We start from the raw sequence: 18,950 nt of genomic DNA on the forward strand, positions 1-18,950 counted from the left end.
AAAATCACTTAGAGTCTAGTCAGTAATGCTATCTTGTCTCCCCATTTTAATAGCACAAAAATAGGTATCCATGAGAATGAAATGTTAGATAGACAATATTATCCCAGGATAACTTTTTTTTTTAAGCTGAATGAATGGCTAAACCCCTGCTTCTATCAAAGTGAGGAAAACAATTCACTTTTTGTTAGAATAAGTGAGTAACATCCAGAATAATTATTCTCAGAAAAGCTAGAGCTAGATTTATTATTTTTATGAAGAAGTGATGCTTTGCACTAGATATTTTCATAGGCTCAGATGAACTTGCATTATATCCTTCAGGCCCCTGGCTGTATTAGAAAGGGGATGCATCAGTCATCAAAGCCATGTGTTGTGGTCTCCTATCTCTAACCTCTGAGAATTTATCTCCTTGTAAGAATAGCAGACTTAAGCACTCAAGACCATTGTAATAATACTAGTATATGCAAAGCATAAAATGTAGAGCAAACTTTGGCCAAATAAGTGTCACTAAATGATTTCTGGAGTGGAGGCTTGTGTGGACCCCTGCAGGTCTGCAAGGCCAGCATAAGTGACCTGCAGTTCATCCACAGAAAGATGTGAAACAGTAAAAATTGCAAACTTGGTATTTCCATATGTCTGCATTGGTTGTCCATGAGAAACTTCGAAGAGGAATGGTGGTCAAGAGCCTTTCGAGTCATTTACTCAAATTGATCAGAATCTGGTCTTAACTCAGTCAGCAGAACATGATAATTTCGTTCCAAAGAAGAAACATCAACATAAATGTGAACCTTTTTTTCTTTTTCTTTTTCTTTTTTTTTTTTTTTTTTTAGTGTCCATCCTAGTTCTTTAATGAGATAAGATTTACAGATTTTCACTGAATTCAGTAAAGAAATGTAGGATGTAAAATTTTTTACTGAAAAAAAGACTTTAATGAAAAAAAGCTACATCCTTCTCTGAGTGAAAAAGGAATTGTCTTGTGCTTAAAACTAAATGATGGAGATGGTGTTTAGCGAACTGACACAGGAAGGCAATCTGTTGGGGAGAAGCCAACAATTACCATAAGGCTATAATCAGCCTACTTGGCAGTGTCCACTGAAACTATAAACTCCTTTCAAAGACTGCAGGTACCTGTGGTGCTAAGTTTTCTGAGTGCCAGAGTTACATTTGCCTTAGGTGAAAAGACGGTGCAAGAGACCTGTATAATCCAAATGGGTTTTAAAAGAAAAAAACCCAAACAAGCATAGACTCCAGCTTGGATTCAGCTGTTTTAGAGTGAAAAAAAAAATGTGTTTGCAAGGAGGATTTATAAATTTGAGGTCTCATTCTGCAAGACTTACCTCCTGTAAGAAAAAAAAAACCCAAACAAATATTCTGTGTTGGTTTCTTTTAAATAATGCAAGTATTTGCACGGCTAGCATCCTGGAGATTTTGTATTACAGCTGAAAATCCTCCAATATTTCAAAGATTCAGATGGAGGAATGTGGAGTCACAAACTTCCCAGCTCTTTTTTCAGCTTACACTGTGGTCTCATCATTTTGACCTGTAACCATAAAAGCCACCATGATAGGTCACAAAAAGTAAAATAAAAATGAAACAAATGATAAACACAGATGCTTTGTCTCTTCCAACAGCTAGAAAACATTCAGTTTCCTCCTTTGCAATTTTCCTTGGTGGTATTTTTCCCCCCTCAATTCATTTTGCTGTGTTGTAGTGTGCTGTACTTCAGATTTTTTCCTTTTCCCCCATCTCTTTGTTTGAAGAGCATGCAGCTGAGAAACAGTCTGTAACAGACGGCTGGGCACTTGTGTGTGCCGTGAATGTGCTTTCAACTGAAAAGCCTAGATGCTTTGCTCAGGATCCAGTAATAGGAAATGCAGTCAGACTTCTGGCTCCCATATGCACCTTTCTGCATACCATAAATCCTGTGGGCCAAGGAGTTGCTCAAGGTGGAAACATTCTGGTCTGATTTTTGCTACCTGCGATGGATGCAGAAACTGCTTCATAGGCCCTTCCACTGGGGTTTTATAGAGAATGCAGCTGGCTGGAACTGAGTTTGTGTTCTGCACAGATTTGACAGTTAAAAGATAACTTACTTCTGAATTGGTTTTTCCACAAAACAGTGTTTGTAGGAAAGTTTAAAATTAATGAAATTTCCTAATTTGTTTTGATGGTTTTTCAAATAATTATAATTACATTTTTAAATGAAATAATCAGGTGCCTTGGTCTCATTCATTGTTGGTGACTTATTCTAACTAGTCTTTCATAAGTAATTCTAGTTAATGTAATCAAATCATAGATTTAAATGAAATATTGTGCCTAACTTTGAAAAGCTCTGTAGAAAAATTCTGTTCTGTCATAGTAGATGTTTTCCTCAGTAAGCTTTCTGATTACTGAGACTTTCTAGTAAGAAAACAGTTCATCAGGAAATCCAGCAGCTATATATGTTAAATTTATGATATATGGAGTTTATTAGAACCTCATCTCTCAGAGTCCTGCAAACAGTTGGCAGCCCCACCTTTCACTCAGAACCATGTTTATACTAAGAACTGTGGCGAGCAGCTTGAAGATCAATGTCTTATAGTATCAAAATCCCAAAACACAGTAAAACCTGCATTTGTTTTTTTGGGTTATTTTGAAGTTAAGTTTTTTGGGGTTGTTTTGAGATTTTTAGAAGAGTGGCATTGATGTGGAGTGTACGGACATAGGAACAGAGATGTGGTCTAAAGCCTTATGCCTGCACACAAGTATGTTGGCCCGTTCACCGTCATTATTTCTGAAACCCGCGCTGTAGCAGCAAGCCAGGGGTGACTGAAGGAATCGCTGACAATTTTCCTGTCTTTGTTCTGTAGTGCTGCTTTTACAGTGCTATTTACACTTTTCTGTATGAAGGAATAGCTTTTAGCCCTGTGCAATATTTGAGAGTTTAGAAGGAAGTACACTTCAAAACATTACAGATGAACAGGGTCCTTCCTTTCTTCTTGTGAAAACCTGGATAAGGTCTGTGAATTCTTTTCTTCTGAGGCTTATGATAAGGTCATCATGGTTCAGAGCTGTGAGCTTCCTGATGAAAAATAGGAAACTTCTCAGTTCATCAGAGATTGTGTGTTTCTGCCATACTTTGAAGGTGGGGGAGAGCAGGCTTTACCTCTTACTGCTTTTCAATTGCAGTGCTTCCTTAATACTGTGCTGGATTCAGCATAATTGGTCAAAGTCATTACAGATTCAACTATAAATCGTAAAAGAAAAAGGAGATTGGTGGAAAATAAGGTTTAAGATATCTGGAGCATCTGAGGCTATTAAGGTCTAATTAGTTAAGATTTTTAGCTCTGTCCTGATAGTCTTACTTATCTTGTGCTACTCCTCAGCTTGAGTAAAAGCAGAATTGAACCCAAGTGATCTAGTGCTTAAGAGTATAATCATCTCTTTGTTAATTGGAAGTCTTGGCCAAGATTCTGGAGTTTATGTAAGATCATTATATAAGGTTATTAAATTGCATCCCACATGCCACTGTGAAGGTAGATCATCCTTACTGAAATATGAATGCTAAGCTAAAGTAAGTCATAGAGGGATATGCTCAGTAAAGCAAGTACCTGAAAAGGTTTTAGCAAATCTGCAGTGTTCCGCTCTGTTCCCCTTCCTGCATATTTAATGATGCAAAATGGAATAGATCTAAAGTCTGGTAACCTTTTCTGTTCATAAGGGGCAGTCAGACTAACAGGCTCTTTTTTAAGCCAGGAGTTATATTCTCCTGCTGTATTTTCTGTGAAAGTTGAATTCAGTGTAAATTTGGCAGACAAGCTTTCAAATTTGTCCAAACTGCGTTGTCCCTTAGGACCCCATGAAGAATTTGAAAGAAGAGCCTTGTAGAATTAAAAATCCATGTGTCAATACATCTTCCATCATAGATCACTATTTGCAGTGGGATATTTGACATAATTTTTATACTGATCCTTTCTTCTTTTAGAAAATGTTCAAAAGTGGTTTGGTAGTGGAAAAAACTAACCTGCTGGAGACCCCCTGACAGAAGGGTCATTCCCCTAAATACCAAAAAATATATCTAGAAATGTTTTGCAAACCTTTAAGATCTGAGAGTAGTCTTTGCCAAGCTGAACAGAATCACAAAAAAATTGAGATTGGAAGGGACAGACCTCTGAAGGCCATCTTGTCCACCCCTCCTACTCAAGCAGAGCCACCTAGAGTAGGCTGCCTAGGATCATCTCCAGGTGGGTTTTGAATATTTCCAAGGATCACAGAACAGTCAGAGAACCACAGCACGGTCAGGGTTGGAAGGGACCTCTGGAGATATCTAGTCCAACCCCCTGCTAAAGCAGGGCCACCTACAGCAGGTTGCACAGGATCATGTCCAGGCAGGTTTTGAATGTCTTCAGAGGAGACCCAACAACCTCTCTGGGCAGCTTGTTCCTGTGCTCTGTCGCCCTCATAGTAAGGAATTTTTCATCATATTCAGATGGAAATTCCTGTGTTCCAGTTTGTGCCCGTTGCCCCTTGTCCTGTCACTGGGCGCCACTGAACAGAGCCTCGCCCATCCTCTTGACACTCTTCCTTAAGATATGTGTAGACATTGATAAGACCCCCTTGCAGTCTTCTCCAGGCTAAACAGGCCCAGCTCTCTCAGCCTTTCCTCACAAGGGAGATGCTCCAGGCCCCTCATCATCTTTGTAGCCCTCCACTGGACCCTTTCCAGTAGTTCACTGTCTCTCTTGAACTGGGGAGAGACTGGATGGAAACTCTGTATCCTCTCTGGGCAAGCTATGTCAGTGCTCAGTCACCCTCACAGTAAAACTCTGTTTCCTGATGTTCAGAGGGAACCTCCTGTGTTTCAGTTTGTGCCCACTGTCTCTGGTCCCCTCACTGGGCATCACTCAAAAGTGCCTGGCTCTGTCTTCTATTACACCCTACCTTCAGGTATTTATACACATTGATAAGACACCCCTGGGCCTTCTCTCCTCCAGGCTGAACGTTCCCAGCTCTCCCAGCCTTTCCTCACAGGAAAGGTACTGCAGACCCATAATAATTTTAGTGGCCCTTTGCTGGACTGTCTCCAGGATGTCCAGGTCTCTTGCAATGAAGAGCCCAGAATTGGAGACAGTACTCCAGGTGTCACCACCAGTGCCACAACCAACACATTTACAATGATCATATTTAAAGAAAGTCATTTAAAGAACATTTTTGGGGGCTACTTAAAAAAATATAATGAAATTTACACTACAGGGTGACTTCATGGTAAAGGAGGGAAATGCTCTCAAGGTCAATGCAGGCTGAAAGGTGTGTGGAAGGAGACCAGTCCTTTTAATGGACAGCCTTGCTGAACTTGCTTTCCTCCTCTGCTCCTGTGTGACTGATTTAAACTACCTACCTACAGATACTGCAGCTCAGCAGGCATCCAAAGGCAGATGGAAACTACCAGTGTGCACTGTACTTGAACTTCTGAAATAAAGGACGCTCCCTCTCAGACTAGTATTGAGCAAAAGTTGTAACTATGCAAGGGAGGAAAGAACCAGTGATTTAAAGCAATCTGACTTTCCTAAACTCTCCTTTTTACCTCAGATCTATTTTTTCTTCTGAAAATCTGTAAGAAAAATTCTTTCTGCTGGATTCTACTTTAGAGATTATATCACTTTTACATAATGATAGCCACACCAGAAGCTATTACAACTTTTGGAAACTTTTAGTCTTTTCTAGGATAAATTTTTGAAGTTTCTGTTCTCAGATGTGGAATGTAATTTCTGTATAGTTAAGAAATCCATGGCTTGCCAAAGTTTGCTTGCTAATAATTCCTAATGAAGTTACTCTGGCTTTCATTGCTGTAGAGCTGGTTTCTGCTTTAGGCAAGATTCAACTCAAGGGTGTATTTCTCTTGTCAGGTCACCCAACAGATGACTAGTCTGGCTGTCAGCTTCATTCCTTCCTTCAGAATAATATTACTGTTCTTATTCCATCTTGTACAATGGATACATCTAATTACTAGACAGTTTGCCATGTCTTTACTCCTGGCTACAGCTATTTTGCAACCAATTCCTTCATACATTTGAGATAATTAAAAGTGGCAGTTGTCTAGTGTTCAAAGAAATAGAAATTGTATTCTTTGAAAGGGTAACTTGATGAATAGAAGCCCTCCAATCCACTAGCAAGCAAGCCTAATGGTCTCAATTAATTCTGACAAATGGGCCTTGTCTCACTTACTGTAGTGGCTTTTTTTTTTTATTTATTATTGGTTTGCAGAGATGAAAATAGCAGCAACAGTAAAGAATTGAGCCTGATTAGGGTCACTCCTTTGATTCCATAGATTGTTTCCAAATGGGAAGAAACGCCTGGGAGCATTTCATACTAAATTCATACTAAATTTTCTTTTCATAAGGTGTTGTAAAGTTCTTCAATTAAAGAGGGCTGTATGTATTTGTAAAGTATAATTCCTACCATGATGTTTACGAACAGCGTATTTTATGAAATTAGCCTGGACCAAACTAGTTTACGTTTGTCCACATTACAATCAAATGAGATGGGGGATCTTACACAGAACATCTGTCCAAGTAACAAACAGGAGTGAGAACCACCATGCCAGACTGTATACATTACAGGCATCTGTTTTGATGGATGTTAACTGTTGGTTTTCGCACTTTCTGTTAGACAAGGCCCTGAGCTGGGAAGCACTTTCGGCACGGATGCCAACAGGAACCGAAGGTATCCATTGCCCTGTAATGGGTGCTTAGCCTCTGCTGGTGCCAGGCCCTCAATCAGCTACTTCAAAAGAGCCAGACATTTGCCATCTAGACAAATATGTGTCTACGTATGGAATTATTAAGAGTGACTAGACAAGATTCATATCTCCCTTGCCTTTCTGCCTCACATAATGAATGTTTGACCCACTTTTCTGGTGAGAGGATCTCCATCTTACAAGTGTTATCTACTGGGGTGTCAACTCATTTCCATGATACATTCTCTCATTTTTTCTCTTAAAAGGGCTAGACATTTATTCCTGTTTTAACTGACATTTTAAACCGATTTGGAATGATACACGGTTAAAAAATAAACCTTTGTAAGATGGAAATTTTCCCGCTAACAGATTTAAGTAGCCTAATTTTTTTCCCTTTTAGCTTGGAACTACAGACTACCTTTATTCTTGCAAATAAAACCAGCTGGGAGAGTTCTCTGGCCTGACAAGGCACCACGTAGCCCCTGTTTGTAAAGCCAATACCTAAAACAGGGCTTCTGCACCTGCGACAGGTCATTGCCTGCACTCTGCAAGGGGGTTAACACTTGCTAACAATTTCACTGTACATACAGATGATTGCTTGAGCCTGTATTTGACCCTGGCCCTGCTTAGTTCACTAGTATAGAAACAATCAGTGTATTTAATTTGGATAAGACTTTTTTTTGTTGGTTTTGCATGTTAAATGTTTAGGATTTTATTATACTCCACGATGAACAAAGTTTGGAGGATTTGCAAGGCCACCTTGGCACCTTTAAAAGGACACCATATATTAACATGCCTTATTTCAGCTTATATTCTGATCTTAGACCCATTTTGACCTTTCACACACTTCTCCATTTCTGTGGTTTTCCATGGACTCCTGAGTTAACACATCTTTGTGTAAATACCTAACTGCCAAATTTGCAATAAGGAAGCAAAAAACCAGCCCAAACCCTATCAGGGGAGATTTCAAGGGCTCCAAACACCCAACAGCTGAAAATCACAACATAAACTGGACTCAGGCATCCTCGGCAGTCTTGGGTTTTTTGTTTTTCCTTTTTTTCCACAGCAACAGTCAAGCTGTGCACTGGTGACAGAAAATCTGTCATGACAATACAAATCTTCCTTCAGCCACTGTTCCACAGACACCAAACTGAATAGCATTTTGGCACAGGCAGTTGGGAAACAGGCAGGAGTGGCAAGGGAGAGCCAAGATGCTGATGCTCTGAAGCAATCCATCTCTTAAACGGCCTCTGAGGAGACATCAAGCTGCTTTACCCCAGTGGAGGTGATTCTGCTATTGCTTTCTCTCCCCCTAGCCTCCTCAAGAGCAGCTGTCCCTGAATACACTCTGTGTGCTGCGCCAGGGCAGAATCAAGATAATTTTCTAAACTTAACTAGACTTAGTCTGCTATCTCCTTCTAAGGAGCTACTGTCAGTATCTTCTGTGCAGCTGAATTAGAATGAGCCTTGTGTTATCCCAAATCCCCTCTGAGCATGTATTTATTCTTCAATTTAGTAGGATTGCCGTTCTGATTTATTTATTTTTTTTGCATTCCAATTTTCTTTACAGAATTGTTTGCTTGAAATAGGACTATTTTCTGCAGTTAGACCGATGCGGGATTCTTATCTCAGTAGAATTACACACAGAGGGATCTATGCATTTGGTTTGTGAAGCTTCAGAAACATTTATTAAAATTTTGCTAATATGTTTATGTTCTACCCATTCTCTAACCTGCTTATGTTATCACAGATGGGTAAAAATGTCAGTAAACACATGAGTCTCCATCTGTTCCTCAAAATGAAATGAACTTTCAAAGTTTAAAATATTAAGGATAAAATCCTGATACTAATAAAGCTTGGCCCAGAGAGCCCAGGGCTGGTTTTGATGTTAATGAGGATTCTACGACTGGCTTGTGATCAAAGTTAACAGACCGGCTGCCTGAGAAGCTATTTCTCCACTCTTTGCATTAGACTTCTATTTTATTATGGGGAGGAACAAGTTTACCCCATACCTTTGAAAATAGAAACATCTATCAGTTTACATGCAGTTAGTCTCAGTTTACAGTTTTTTCAAGGTTTTTTTAAACCAGAATTCTTGGTTGAAAAGGAATTTAAAATGAATTATGTATGCTGGATGGCTGATACGTCTTGTGTGTCTTTGTGCTTCCACCACAATTTCATGGTAGGCCAGCAGCACCTTAGTGACTGCTCCTTGGCAGACACTTGCCGCAATAAATGCAGTGTGTAGCTTACAGATTTCTCCTAGAGAACTGCATGATTTTGATTTACTTTGCACGTCCCACAAAGCAATGACCTGCACCAAAGCTGCTTCTGCAGGAGCTGGCTGGTGCACAGCCCCTGCCCCTGCTCCGTGGCTGTGCAAGGGCTTGTGCTTCCACAGGGCTGTGGAGGCAGGTGGCAGGGGGCTGAGAAGAAAAAAAGAGGAAGATAAAAGGTGCTGGATGACCTTGGAAATAGGGATTTCCTGGCTGCTTTTTCACAACGGGAGATGAGATGTGTTTGATTAATTTAGAACAGGGCTCCACAGTGACCGAGGTAGGCTCTCATGAGATTAAACAGGTTAATTTTAAGCTTTCTTTAGTTGTTTTTACATTAAATTTTGGTTTTTGTAGATTTTATTTCTATAGTTCTTTTGGTTTGCTGGTAACATTTTGATTTCCTGCATTCACATCTTACTCTTCAGAGTAGATGCAGGAAAAATTATGGAGAAGTAGCTTGCTGCAGTTAGCACACCTGAGACCTCATCTAGCATACCTTTGCACCTTGTGTCATCATTTATGTAGAATAAACGTGCTCCCCTCTTTCAAACAGCATTTCACATCTGCTTCACAGGGAGGTGCAGGAAGCGGTCAAAGCTGCCTTTACTCACCACCTCTGGAGCTCTGGGATAAGCTGTGTGTGGAATCACATCTGAGGTATATCTGTGCTCTGTCTCAAGGAGAGAGGAGACTTCCAGGAATTATTAGGCTAACACTGACAATCTGGCTCAGTGCCACAGAAGGGCACAAGCCCAGAGGTTAGCAAGTCAGGCTGTGATGCCCTGGGAGAGTTGTGTAAACAAGCATGCACAGAGCCACCTGTCCCCAGCCTGCCCTGAGGAGCTAAACATCCATAAAACTACTGCAAAAACACTTGCACTGTCTGAATCATAAAGCAGAGTGAGCCTATTAAATATCATACCCATTAGGAAGACATGCTTCTCCCTTCTGAGTTTTTTAACTTTAGAGATCATCCCTTTCTCTGGCTTTAAAGCAAAAAGAAATACTTTACTTGGGTATTATTTAATAAGTGCTGTTAACATAACTTACTAAAGTATAAAAAAAAAATATTTGACAAGCTATTTATTTTTAGAGTGTCTTCTGCTTGTTTTTCCAAATGCTGAGAATTTAAATTTCTTATTTTAAGTAGCTCAGGGAACCTTGAAAGGCCCATTTCTGAGGACTAAGTAAATCCTTACCCCACACTCACCCCATGGTGCATTCCAGTGACAACAGGAATGTCTGCCAGGCAGCTTTCTCTCATGGCCTCAGCACTGAGGATATGTGGACTTAAAGGCAAGGTGAGTTCAGACTGATTTACTAGATTTACTAGAATATCACATTTGGTAGGTTGCGTGACAGGTCATAAAATGGATTTTATCCAGCTTTAAATTCTACCTGTCAGAAGAACTGGTGCTCCATTCCGAAGAAAGCACCAGTGCTGCTCATTGCACTGTGAGGATACAGATGATACTGTCCTATAGATGCATAAAGCATGAGTTCCTGTGCTAGCTAAGCCTACTATCCCTCAGAATAAATTATTTTCCAGGAAAGACAGAGAATGTTTTCATCTTTGACCTCTGCAACAGCAAATGATAAAGACATATGGAAATCCTGTGTCTTTAAAGTAGTTTAAAGTGTAAAAAGGCTCAGAATGAAACATCTTTTCCCATTAAATATTTAAAAATATCAGTTTCTATTTCAATAAAATAGAGTACAGTAGCCTGCAGTAGAGTACAACAATTCCTGATGCACTTTTCCATATTTGCTTTTCTCGGGTGTGATGTTTCAAAAAGGTAAAATGCAGAGAGTTGAGCACATCTGTTTCAGATGCATTGTCCTATGTGTTCAGGGAGGAAAAGAAAAATTTAAAAAATAGGTTTGTAATAAAAAATAAAATTGAAACCCAAAAATATTTTTTTAAATGAGTGCTTTTGTTTCAAAGATAAAGATTTAATTTAATTTTCTTTCTGAAAGCTTTAACAAAATTCTGGAGCCTGCATGACTCTTTTTGTACCATCTAGTCTACTCCTAGTATAAAAGATCTGCTGCAGACAAGTATAGGAAGAACATGGATTTTGTTTTCCATGTATTTCAGAACATGTGGCTATAATTCGTTGCATTAAATTGTTTTTTGTTTCTATCCTTTCTTTGCTTCCCTCTTCTCCAAACTTTCTACCGTAGTTAAATAAGATAATGCAGCCATGACTATAACCCCTAGGGATTATCTTGTGTAGTCATGCAAAGTTTAGACACAATTTTTGAATGGCAAATTCACACTGAATACACCAGAAAAAAATATTCATCTCAAAGTACTGGAAAGGTGAGAAGTGCAAAAAAATATTGTTTGGGTTTGTGTTTTTCATTTAGAGTACTATCTGTTTGTTAGGAGGAGGAAAATGTTGAACCCCATAGAGAAAAAAAAAAGTAATTTAAAATTGTCCTTAGAACTGTATCTGTCATTTCATATTCATAGTGCAAGTTACAGAAATATCTTCTTGTAGACCCAAGTCAACTGCTAAACCCATGCAAGAAAAATGTTCCCTTTAATAAAGAAAAATATTTGTGTAACAAGGTCATCAGGAAGAAGTTTCAGATGTAACTCACAGCAGTCATAGGCAAGTTATAAGAACTGGAGGAGAAAGGTTTCTTGCCAAGAGCAACTGTTGTTTACTGCCAAGCTGGCAAACACCCTATCTTCCTTGGCATCTCCTGGGTGTGGGAAACTAGTCATGGAAGGGTCACAAGAAATCAAATGGCAGGCATAGCTTTTTACAAGACAGCTCAGAGCTGCTGGACATGCGAGTCCCTTTCCCTCTTTCACAAGAGTCTTCAGCAGTTGTTTTAATGGTTCCCTTTAAGGTAAAGGTCTTCCAGCTCGCACATTTGAATTGAACTACAGAACCAAGTGAAGCTGTGTGATCATCTTCACTTATCCCCTGGGAGCCTTGTCCCATTCCCCAGGCTCCCGTACTGCTACGGTCTCTTGCAGGGCAGATGTTAGATGCCTTCTGAGCCTTCTGTGTGTTGTAAGAGGAGAGGGATTATCAGGCATCAGAGTGTCCCTCAGCTTTAAAATTCACTGAGCACCTTACGAAAGGAAGAAAGGATTAAATGTATGACTCCTGCTCTGGGAGGGGGGAAAAAGAGGAAGCAAAATCAAATTGGCAGAAGAACCAACATCCCTGTGATAGCATCTTGTGAGGGTTTTTTTTGAAGAATGTGACTTACAGGTGTTTGCAAAGAGAATGACTGACTTCATGTCTGCTCGTAAAGCTGGAGTAATGGATTGCTAAATCAGGTTGGGGAGGTGAAACAGCAGGCTTCTACCCCTACCTCGCCAAGCTGAGCTCAAAACTCTAAAGCCACAGCACTAAATACTAGATGTGCAGCGCTCTGGAGAAAGTGTAATTGAGGAAATTATAGACTGTCAGGGGTCTTACTGCAAATTTTGCAACTCTCAGGCTACCCAAGTAATTGAAATTACACCTAGTAAGAAAGCCTTTTCTTCTGTCCTTTATGGGAACAGTGTTTTGTGGAAACTTAAGACACAGGGTGAGATTCACTCCAGCACCTTAGGTAGCTGGCTGGTACTTATCTGTTAGATGCTTTAGTGAGGCAGTCTTCCTCAAGTAAGCACCTAAGGCCTGTATATGGCCAGTGGAGAGAGGAAGGTCCTATTAGAAGATCTCCAGAGGGATATATCATCTGCCTCTGCAGTCGGTGGACAAGCTTTTCCTGTTGGGAACCTCAGAAACACTTTATTTTCTCCACTTGGGAGGACTGCTTCCTGCACTATTGATGCTCAGGTACCAGCTCAGGGCTCAAGCTAGCTGGGCAACACCCTGACCATACCACCATACCTATTACAATAAACTGGCCAATGTAAGGAGTCTGCTTACCTCTACCTTTTCCAATCTGATCACACCTTGGTAATCAGCCCTGCTTTACTCTTGTAAACTGAGCAATTTACTGTCCTGACAGTTATCAGTGCCAATAGATGTAGCAGGTCTGGCTGGGATGGAGTTAATTTTCTTCATAGCAGCCCATATGGTGCTGTGCTTTGTGACCAAAACAGTGCTGATAACACACCAGTGCTGTAGCTGTTGCTGAACAGCATCAAGGATTCCTCTGTTTCTCATGCTGCCCTGTTAGCGAACAGGCTGGCACTGCACCCGAGGCTGGGAGGGGACACAGCCAGGACAGCCGACCCCAGCTGACCAAAGGGATCTGACAGTGTGCTCAGCAATAAAAGCTGGGGGAAGAAGGAGGAAAGAGGGGGGTTCAGAGCTGTAGTGTCTGCCTTCCCGAGTAACTGTTAACATGCGATGGAGCCCTGCTTTCCTGGAAGTGGCTGAACACCTGCCTGCCCAGGGGAAGCAGTGAATTAATTCCTTATTTTGCTTTACTTGTGCATACAGCTTTGCTTTATCTATGGAACTGTCTTTTTCTGAGCCTGGGAGTTTTGTCACTTTCACCCTTCTGATTCTCTCCTTCATCCCATGGGGCAGGAGTGAGCAAGTGGCTGCGTGGGGCTGAGCTGCCTACCAGTTATCCAACAACAGCAGAGAAGTACTCCAAATATTTGTTACCTGTAAGATAGAATTATTAGAGACTTAAAAAAAATAATGTTTGTAATAAGATGTATTGAATAAATTTTTGATCTAACTTTTTGCTGTTAACAAGCCTCTGTCAGGCAAAGTACTATTTCCCAAACAAAGATGTGAATATTTGCCTATGCTGTTAAGCAAACAGAAGACTTAATGCCTATTCTGATTGTAACACAGGGTGGAACAGCAGAAAACAAACATCACATGATTCACAAAAGATATTTTTAGAATTCTAATGATTTGTTTGGATATATGAACTATTTAATTAACTCTTCAAACAGATAAAAGTGAAAGCTTCTTATTAAAAGCTGCATATACCTCCCCCATTTCTGTGAATGGTGAGGAAGCCGAGGCCCTAAGAAGATGTAAGACCTGTCCTCAGCCACACAGGCTGGTGGAAAAACAGATTAAAAGTCTCCTGATCTTAATATTGACAGTTAAAGCATTGTCATCACCATGAATAAATCCAGAAACACTTCCAGGCAGGTATCTCTTGAGAAATTCAAGTTACTCAAATACAAAGACCTGTGGAACTAGGGAAAGCATGTCATTATGTTAGGTCCAGAGAACCTGTTACAACTGTCGATTAGGCTTTCCTGATACAGAGAACTGCTCTAGAGAATTACCTACCTATAAACCCCTATATAATGAGTGACTAGTAAAGTTTGTTATGTATTTTTTTTCAAAACTAGTTTTTTAGGGTACACAACTGAGGCAAGAACAGTAATCCGTACTGTACCTGGACAGTTCAAAGTTACCAAACAAATTTGGCACCAGAACCAATTAATTCATTTTAGATGAGATTCTGAAACATTTCATATTGGCTTTTTCAAAGTTTTGCCCCATCTCTCCTCTAATGGAGTTTCCACTGTGGAATCACAGAAGATAGAGCTGGAAAAGACATCATCTGTTCTCCCTTTCTGATTTTACAAAATGCAAATGAAGTCACTATCCTCTTTGACCCATTCTTTGACTTAATCCTGAAAACTGGCTTAAACTGACAGGATTTCTCCATGCTCAGTCTAATCTACTTTCTAAAAAACCCCAACCCTCAAAACCCCAAAACCCCAGAAAAGCAGGATATTAACAGAAAAGAAAAAAAATAATGAGTTACTAAAGCAGCTGAAGGGACATCCTACATTTTAAAGCAATAATTGTCCTAATTTAGATTTCATATGCACAACTGTTCAAATATATAACAGTATTGCACTCTGAGGAGTGGAGGCACTAGGAGTCATAAAGCTCGTGAAAGCTTCAAAATATAGTTGTCAAATTAGACTTCTTGAGCTATAGCATGCTAAAAAAATAAAATCAGTTCTCTATAAGTTTTAGAAATTAGACTGATACTTTTATGGCCATTCATGTTGCAGTATGCAAGGTAAAAGCCAACCCTAGCTGTACATGTACTACGACAAGCTTTATTTTCATTCAGCAAAGAGATGTTGTAGTCATGGTGGATAATTCTATGAAAACATCTTTTCAGGGGTTAGTTAAAAGCAAGCAGAGTGCTAGGAATTCCTGAAAAACCAAGAGCAAACATGAAACGTGGTGCACCCATGTCTTTACTGCAACAGATCTAGTCACACATGTTAGACAGGAGACAGTAGAATAGGAAAGGTACAGAGGGAGACACAAGGTTGGTGGATAGACAGAAGAGAGATAAGAATAAACCATGATCTGGGTCAGTTTCTGTATCACAGAGATAAAAACAGAGAAGACTAAGAAAAGACAGCTGAAGGGGGATATGAGAGAACCCTATAAAATCTTGATCATCCTGGGAACAATTATTCACTGTTCCTCACAGTCATAAGGACAAGGAAGCATCAAGTGAAATTAACATCTAGTAGGTTAAAATAATTACAAGGGAGTAATAGTTCACAGGGGGCACAGGTCCGTTGTAGAATTTATTGCTACAGGAAACTCTGGATGCCAAAAGTTTAGATGAGTTCAGGAAGTCACTTCAGAAAACGGTTGGACAAATTAATGAAAGAAAATTCCATCAAGGGCTATAAAACACACAGAAATAACCTGTGGGCCAGGAAGTCCCTGAGCTGGAGACTGGCAGAAGCTGTGAGGAGTTTTGCTGTGGGCAGGTTGAGGAGGTACATGTCCACTTGTTTTATCCTTTCCTTGTGGCATCTGCTACAGGTCACTGCCTGAAATAGGATACTGAGCTAAATGGACCTCTCTGGTCTGTAACAGTACAACTAATCTTACATTGTGCCCTTGTCACAAAGCAGTGATAACAATGGCAAAACATTCTCCCTTTTTCTTCCCACTTAATACATTTTCATGTCTCTGCTGTACAGATTGAACACATTGCAAAGTAACTTCATAAAAGCATGAGGTCTCACTCATCCTTGCTCCAAATATCCTCTGCCTTCAGGTGAAATTGGAAGTAACAGCCAAGGCAGGTCCACCCTGGTACTGCCTCCACGGTGCGGTATTTTGTAAAAAGCTGTCCCATGTGATGCCTGGTGCATACGTGCTGCTATGTATTTTTTAATATACTGGGGGCAAATAGCCTCAGATTTTAGATTGGGTCCAGATGGCTGATTCAAGTGAAAACAGAGATACACAGAGGAATGGTCACTCCAAAAAGACTGAACTGTGTATGTAATAGGATGCACAGGCTCTGAACAATACTGCACGTCAATTACTTTATATTTCAACACTAACTATGTTCATGAAAAAGAGAAATAAAAACTGATGCATCTCAAGACACTGTGAATGTAAAGCTATTTCTGAAACTGGTTTTAATTCTTTGACTTTCCAAGTGAACTCTTTGTTTAGGAAAAGACAAGCAGCCACAATTTTTGAGCTTTTTTCCCACTAAAATTATGCCACACCAGTTAAAAGATAAAGTGGAATTTAAGGCTTGCATTTTTGGATTTACAGAATATATATTGTGCAACAGCTAAGTAGTAAAACAGGTCACCATATATTCACATTTATGACCATCTCCCATTTACCACCCTGAATGCAGAGAACTGCAATATCAAAAGTACAAGCAGAAAAAAACCCCTTTGAATGCAAATTACAAAACAACCATATCAAGTCTCATTCATACATACTAGTTTTACAACTGAAATTTCCTCATTTAGTTATGGTTTAAGTAGGGTAAATATAGCTTCAATTTACTATTCTCTCCTCTTCCCCCTCACAAGATGTCCAACCAAATCAGGGAATTGTTTAATCAAATTTTTAAGTGACATATTAAATTGTGCCGCTTGGCAGCAATCCTCTCCCAGAATTTTGCATGTTCCCAGTGCCTGGCACTTTCCATTGTCATCGTTTACCTGTGGCAGATATGGAACCAAATATACTACAGGACATACCATGAACAGCTGCAGCAACAGCACCAACAAAAGCAACATGTGTTGTTGGGCCTTTGGTTTCCAGGTGCTTGAGACACAGCTGATGCTCCTTCATTTTGTGACTGCTGCCTCTTTCTCATTTCAGCTACTTCAGTGCCCAAGTGGCTATAAGAACACAGACATAAGAGATGTACAGAATTACTACAGACCATCATAAAGTACATTCACATTTCTACAGCAATCTCTGATTCTATTGATTCTCACAGCTCATGGCAACAAAAGCATGTGGCTATCAACTGTGCTGGTCAAGTAATAGTCCTATTGTGTTAAAAGCAGTTTCCAGAAGACCACATTTTAGTGACACGCTTAGGCTACCGTGCTGTTGAATCACTTCTATTCTTATTGCTTTGGGCAGACTAAAAGGACTGTTTATTACCCTTTTGAAGAGCAAGCTACACAGCTTGTGTAGCACTTGGTAGAGACCGAGTTGTTCCTTACCATGCGACTATCACAGCTCTTTGCATTGTACTAAAAATACAGCGGGATGGTTATTCACTTTAAACATGAGCTGGAAACTGATCTTTTTTACTTTTTTACTTCTCTGGTCAATGCTGGACCACTGAAATTGATGTAAGTGATATTATATCACAGGCACTAATAGCTGTCTGTTAAGAGCCCAAATTATTGTGTCGTAACTGGGAGGTTTGCTACTTAAGAGTTATTATCTGTAAATAAAATGAATAACAAATATGTATTTCCAAAATACTTTTCCAACTTTGGAACTATTTTCTGGTCATAGAAGATTTTCTTTTGCTCACTGCCAGTCTTTCCTAGATTTTGTTAGGCCAAGATACTTTTATTTCCAGTCACTTGCAATATGGAGCTGGAAGTAATATTCCGTGCATTACTTGGTTTTCAAAAGAACTTAAAACATTATTTGCTAAGTTATGTTATTTAGGAAGGTTTAGATGTCACTATTCTTCTAATGGTTCACATCTTTGTACAACAACTGGAAATTTCCCAGAGTAATGGCTATTACAAGCATATATAAAGTAGAGTAAGTTTAGTACTTTTGACTTTGAAAAACTACAAACAAGTTTCTGTGGGGAGGAGCCTGGTTTAAGACAGAAGCAGGTAGAAGATGGCCTGGTGTGAGCAGCATGTGCTGTGCTCCACACCCCCTGGAGCATCCTGCTGCAGCCAGGAGTGCTGGGGAAAGGCAGACTCTGGTTCATTTGCCACCTGGGTGCATCATGCACAGACAACTGAGAGATGCGCTGCTCCGTCTACGTGCATTCAAGCAGAAGCTGTGAGAGTTTGCATTTATATGGTTGCTAAAACTCCTCAAGTTCTTCTTCTGTAATAGTGTCCTTCTAGACAGTTTACACACAACAATGTGTAGCAAGGATACTAAGCTTCGAAACTCAAACTCATGCTGCAAAACTCAAGGTTGGTGGCTATTTCAGCTTCTTGCATGCCTAACTTTTCCACGTACACTATCAATGAGCAGAATCAAGTAATTTCTGAAGTATTTGGTCAAATTAAACAATGAAGAACCATTTAACTACCTCTGGTGAGTGCACCTGCTTATGCTATTTATATTACTTAAGGTTTATAGTTGCTGAACCCGTAAGGATTAAAATGACATACTAAAAAAAAACCCACACCATTTTTTTATCAGATGTGAACATGAGTTTTTAACCAGGGTGCTTTGACATAATTGATAAATTGCCCAAATTTTTACGATAGATAGGAAGGAAATGAAAAGTGTTGCAGCATAATATTTAGCTCAGATAGTGAGTGACACTATGGAGTCACTTTCTCCAATTACAGCACTGAACTTCTGCTGACTGTGCATGATGCAGTTAAATTATTTCATAGATAGCTGTGTCATGCTGTGAATGGTACTTGCTTCAGCAAAGTGCAATGACTATGGTTAAAGGAATTAAAGCCAGATATTATCACAGGGAGCGTTTGTTTCTTGTAAGATAGAGATTCTAGAAACATAAACCCACAAAATGTATTAGTTTCA

The 18,950-nt window shown here is 39.7% G+C and overlaps 1 protein-coding gene across 2 annotated transcripts in view; it reads right to left on the bottom strand.

Moving 5' to 3' along the window:
* RGS17 (regulator of G protein signaling 17) overlaps positions 1-18,950 on the bottom strand; it is a 76,272-nt gene that overhangs the window by 14,535 nt on the left and 42,787 nt on the right. For both annotated transcript variants that reach the window (XM_056344621.1, XM_056344620.1), the window contains exon 2: positions 16,940-17,083. In XM_056344621.1, the coding sequence (XP_056200596.1) occupies positions 16,940-17,058 (119 nt within the window). In that variant the 5' untranslated portion in view covers positions 17,059-17,083. The remainder of the gene's footprint in view (positions 1-16,939; positions 17,084-18,950) is intronic.

This window comes from Falco biarmicus, chromosome 6 (genome assembly GCF_023638135.1).
Source record: "Falco biarmicus isolate bFalBia1 chromosome 6, bFalBia1.pri, whole genome shotgun sequence".
In the NCBI taxonomy this organism is placed as follows: Eukaryota; Metazoa; Chordata; class Aves; order Falconiformes; family Falconidae; genus Falco; species Falco biarmicus.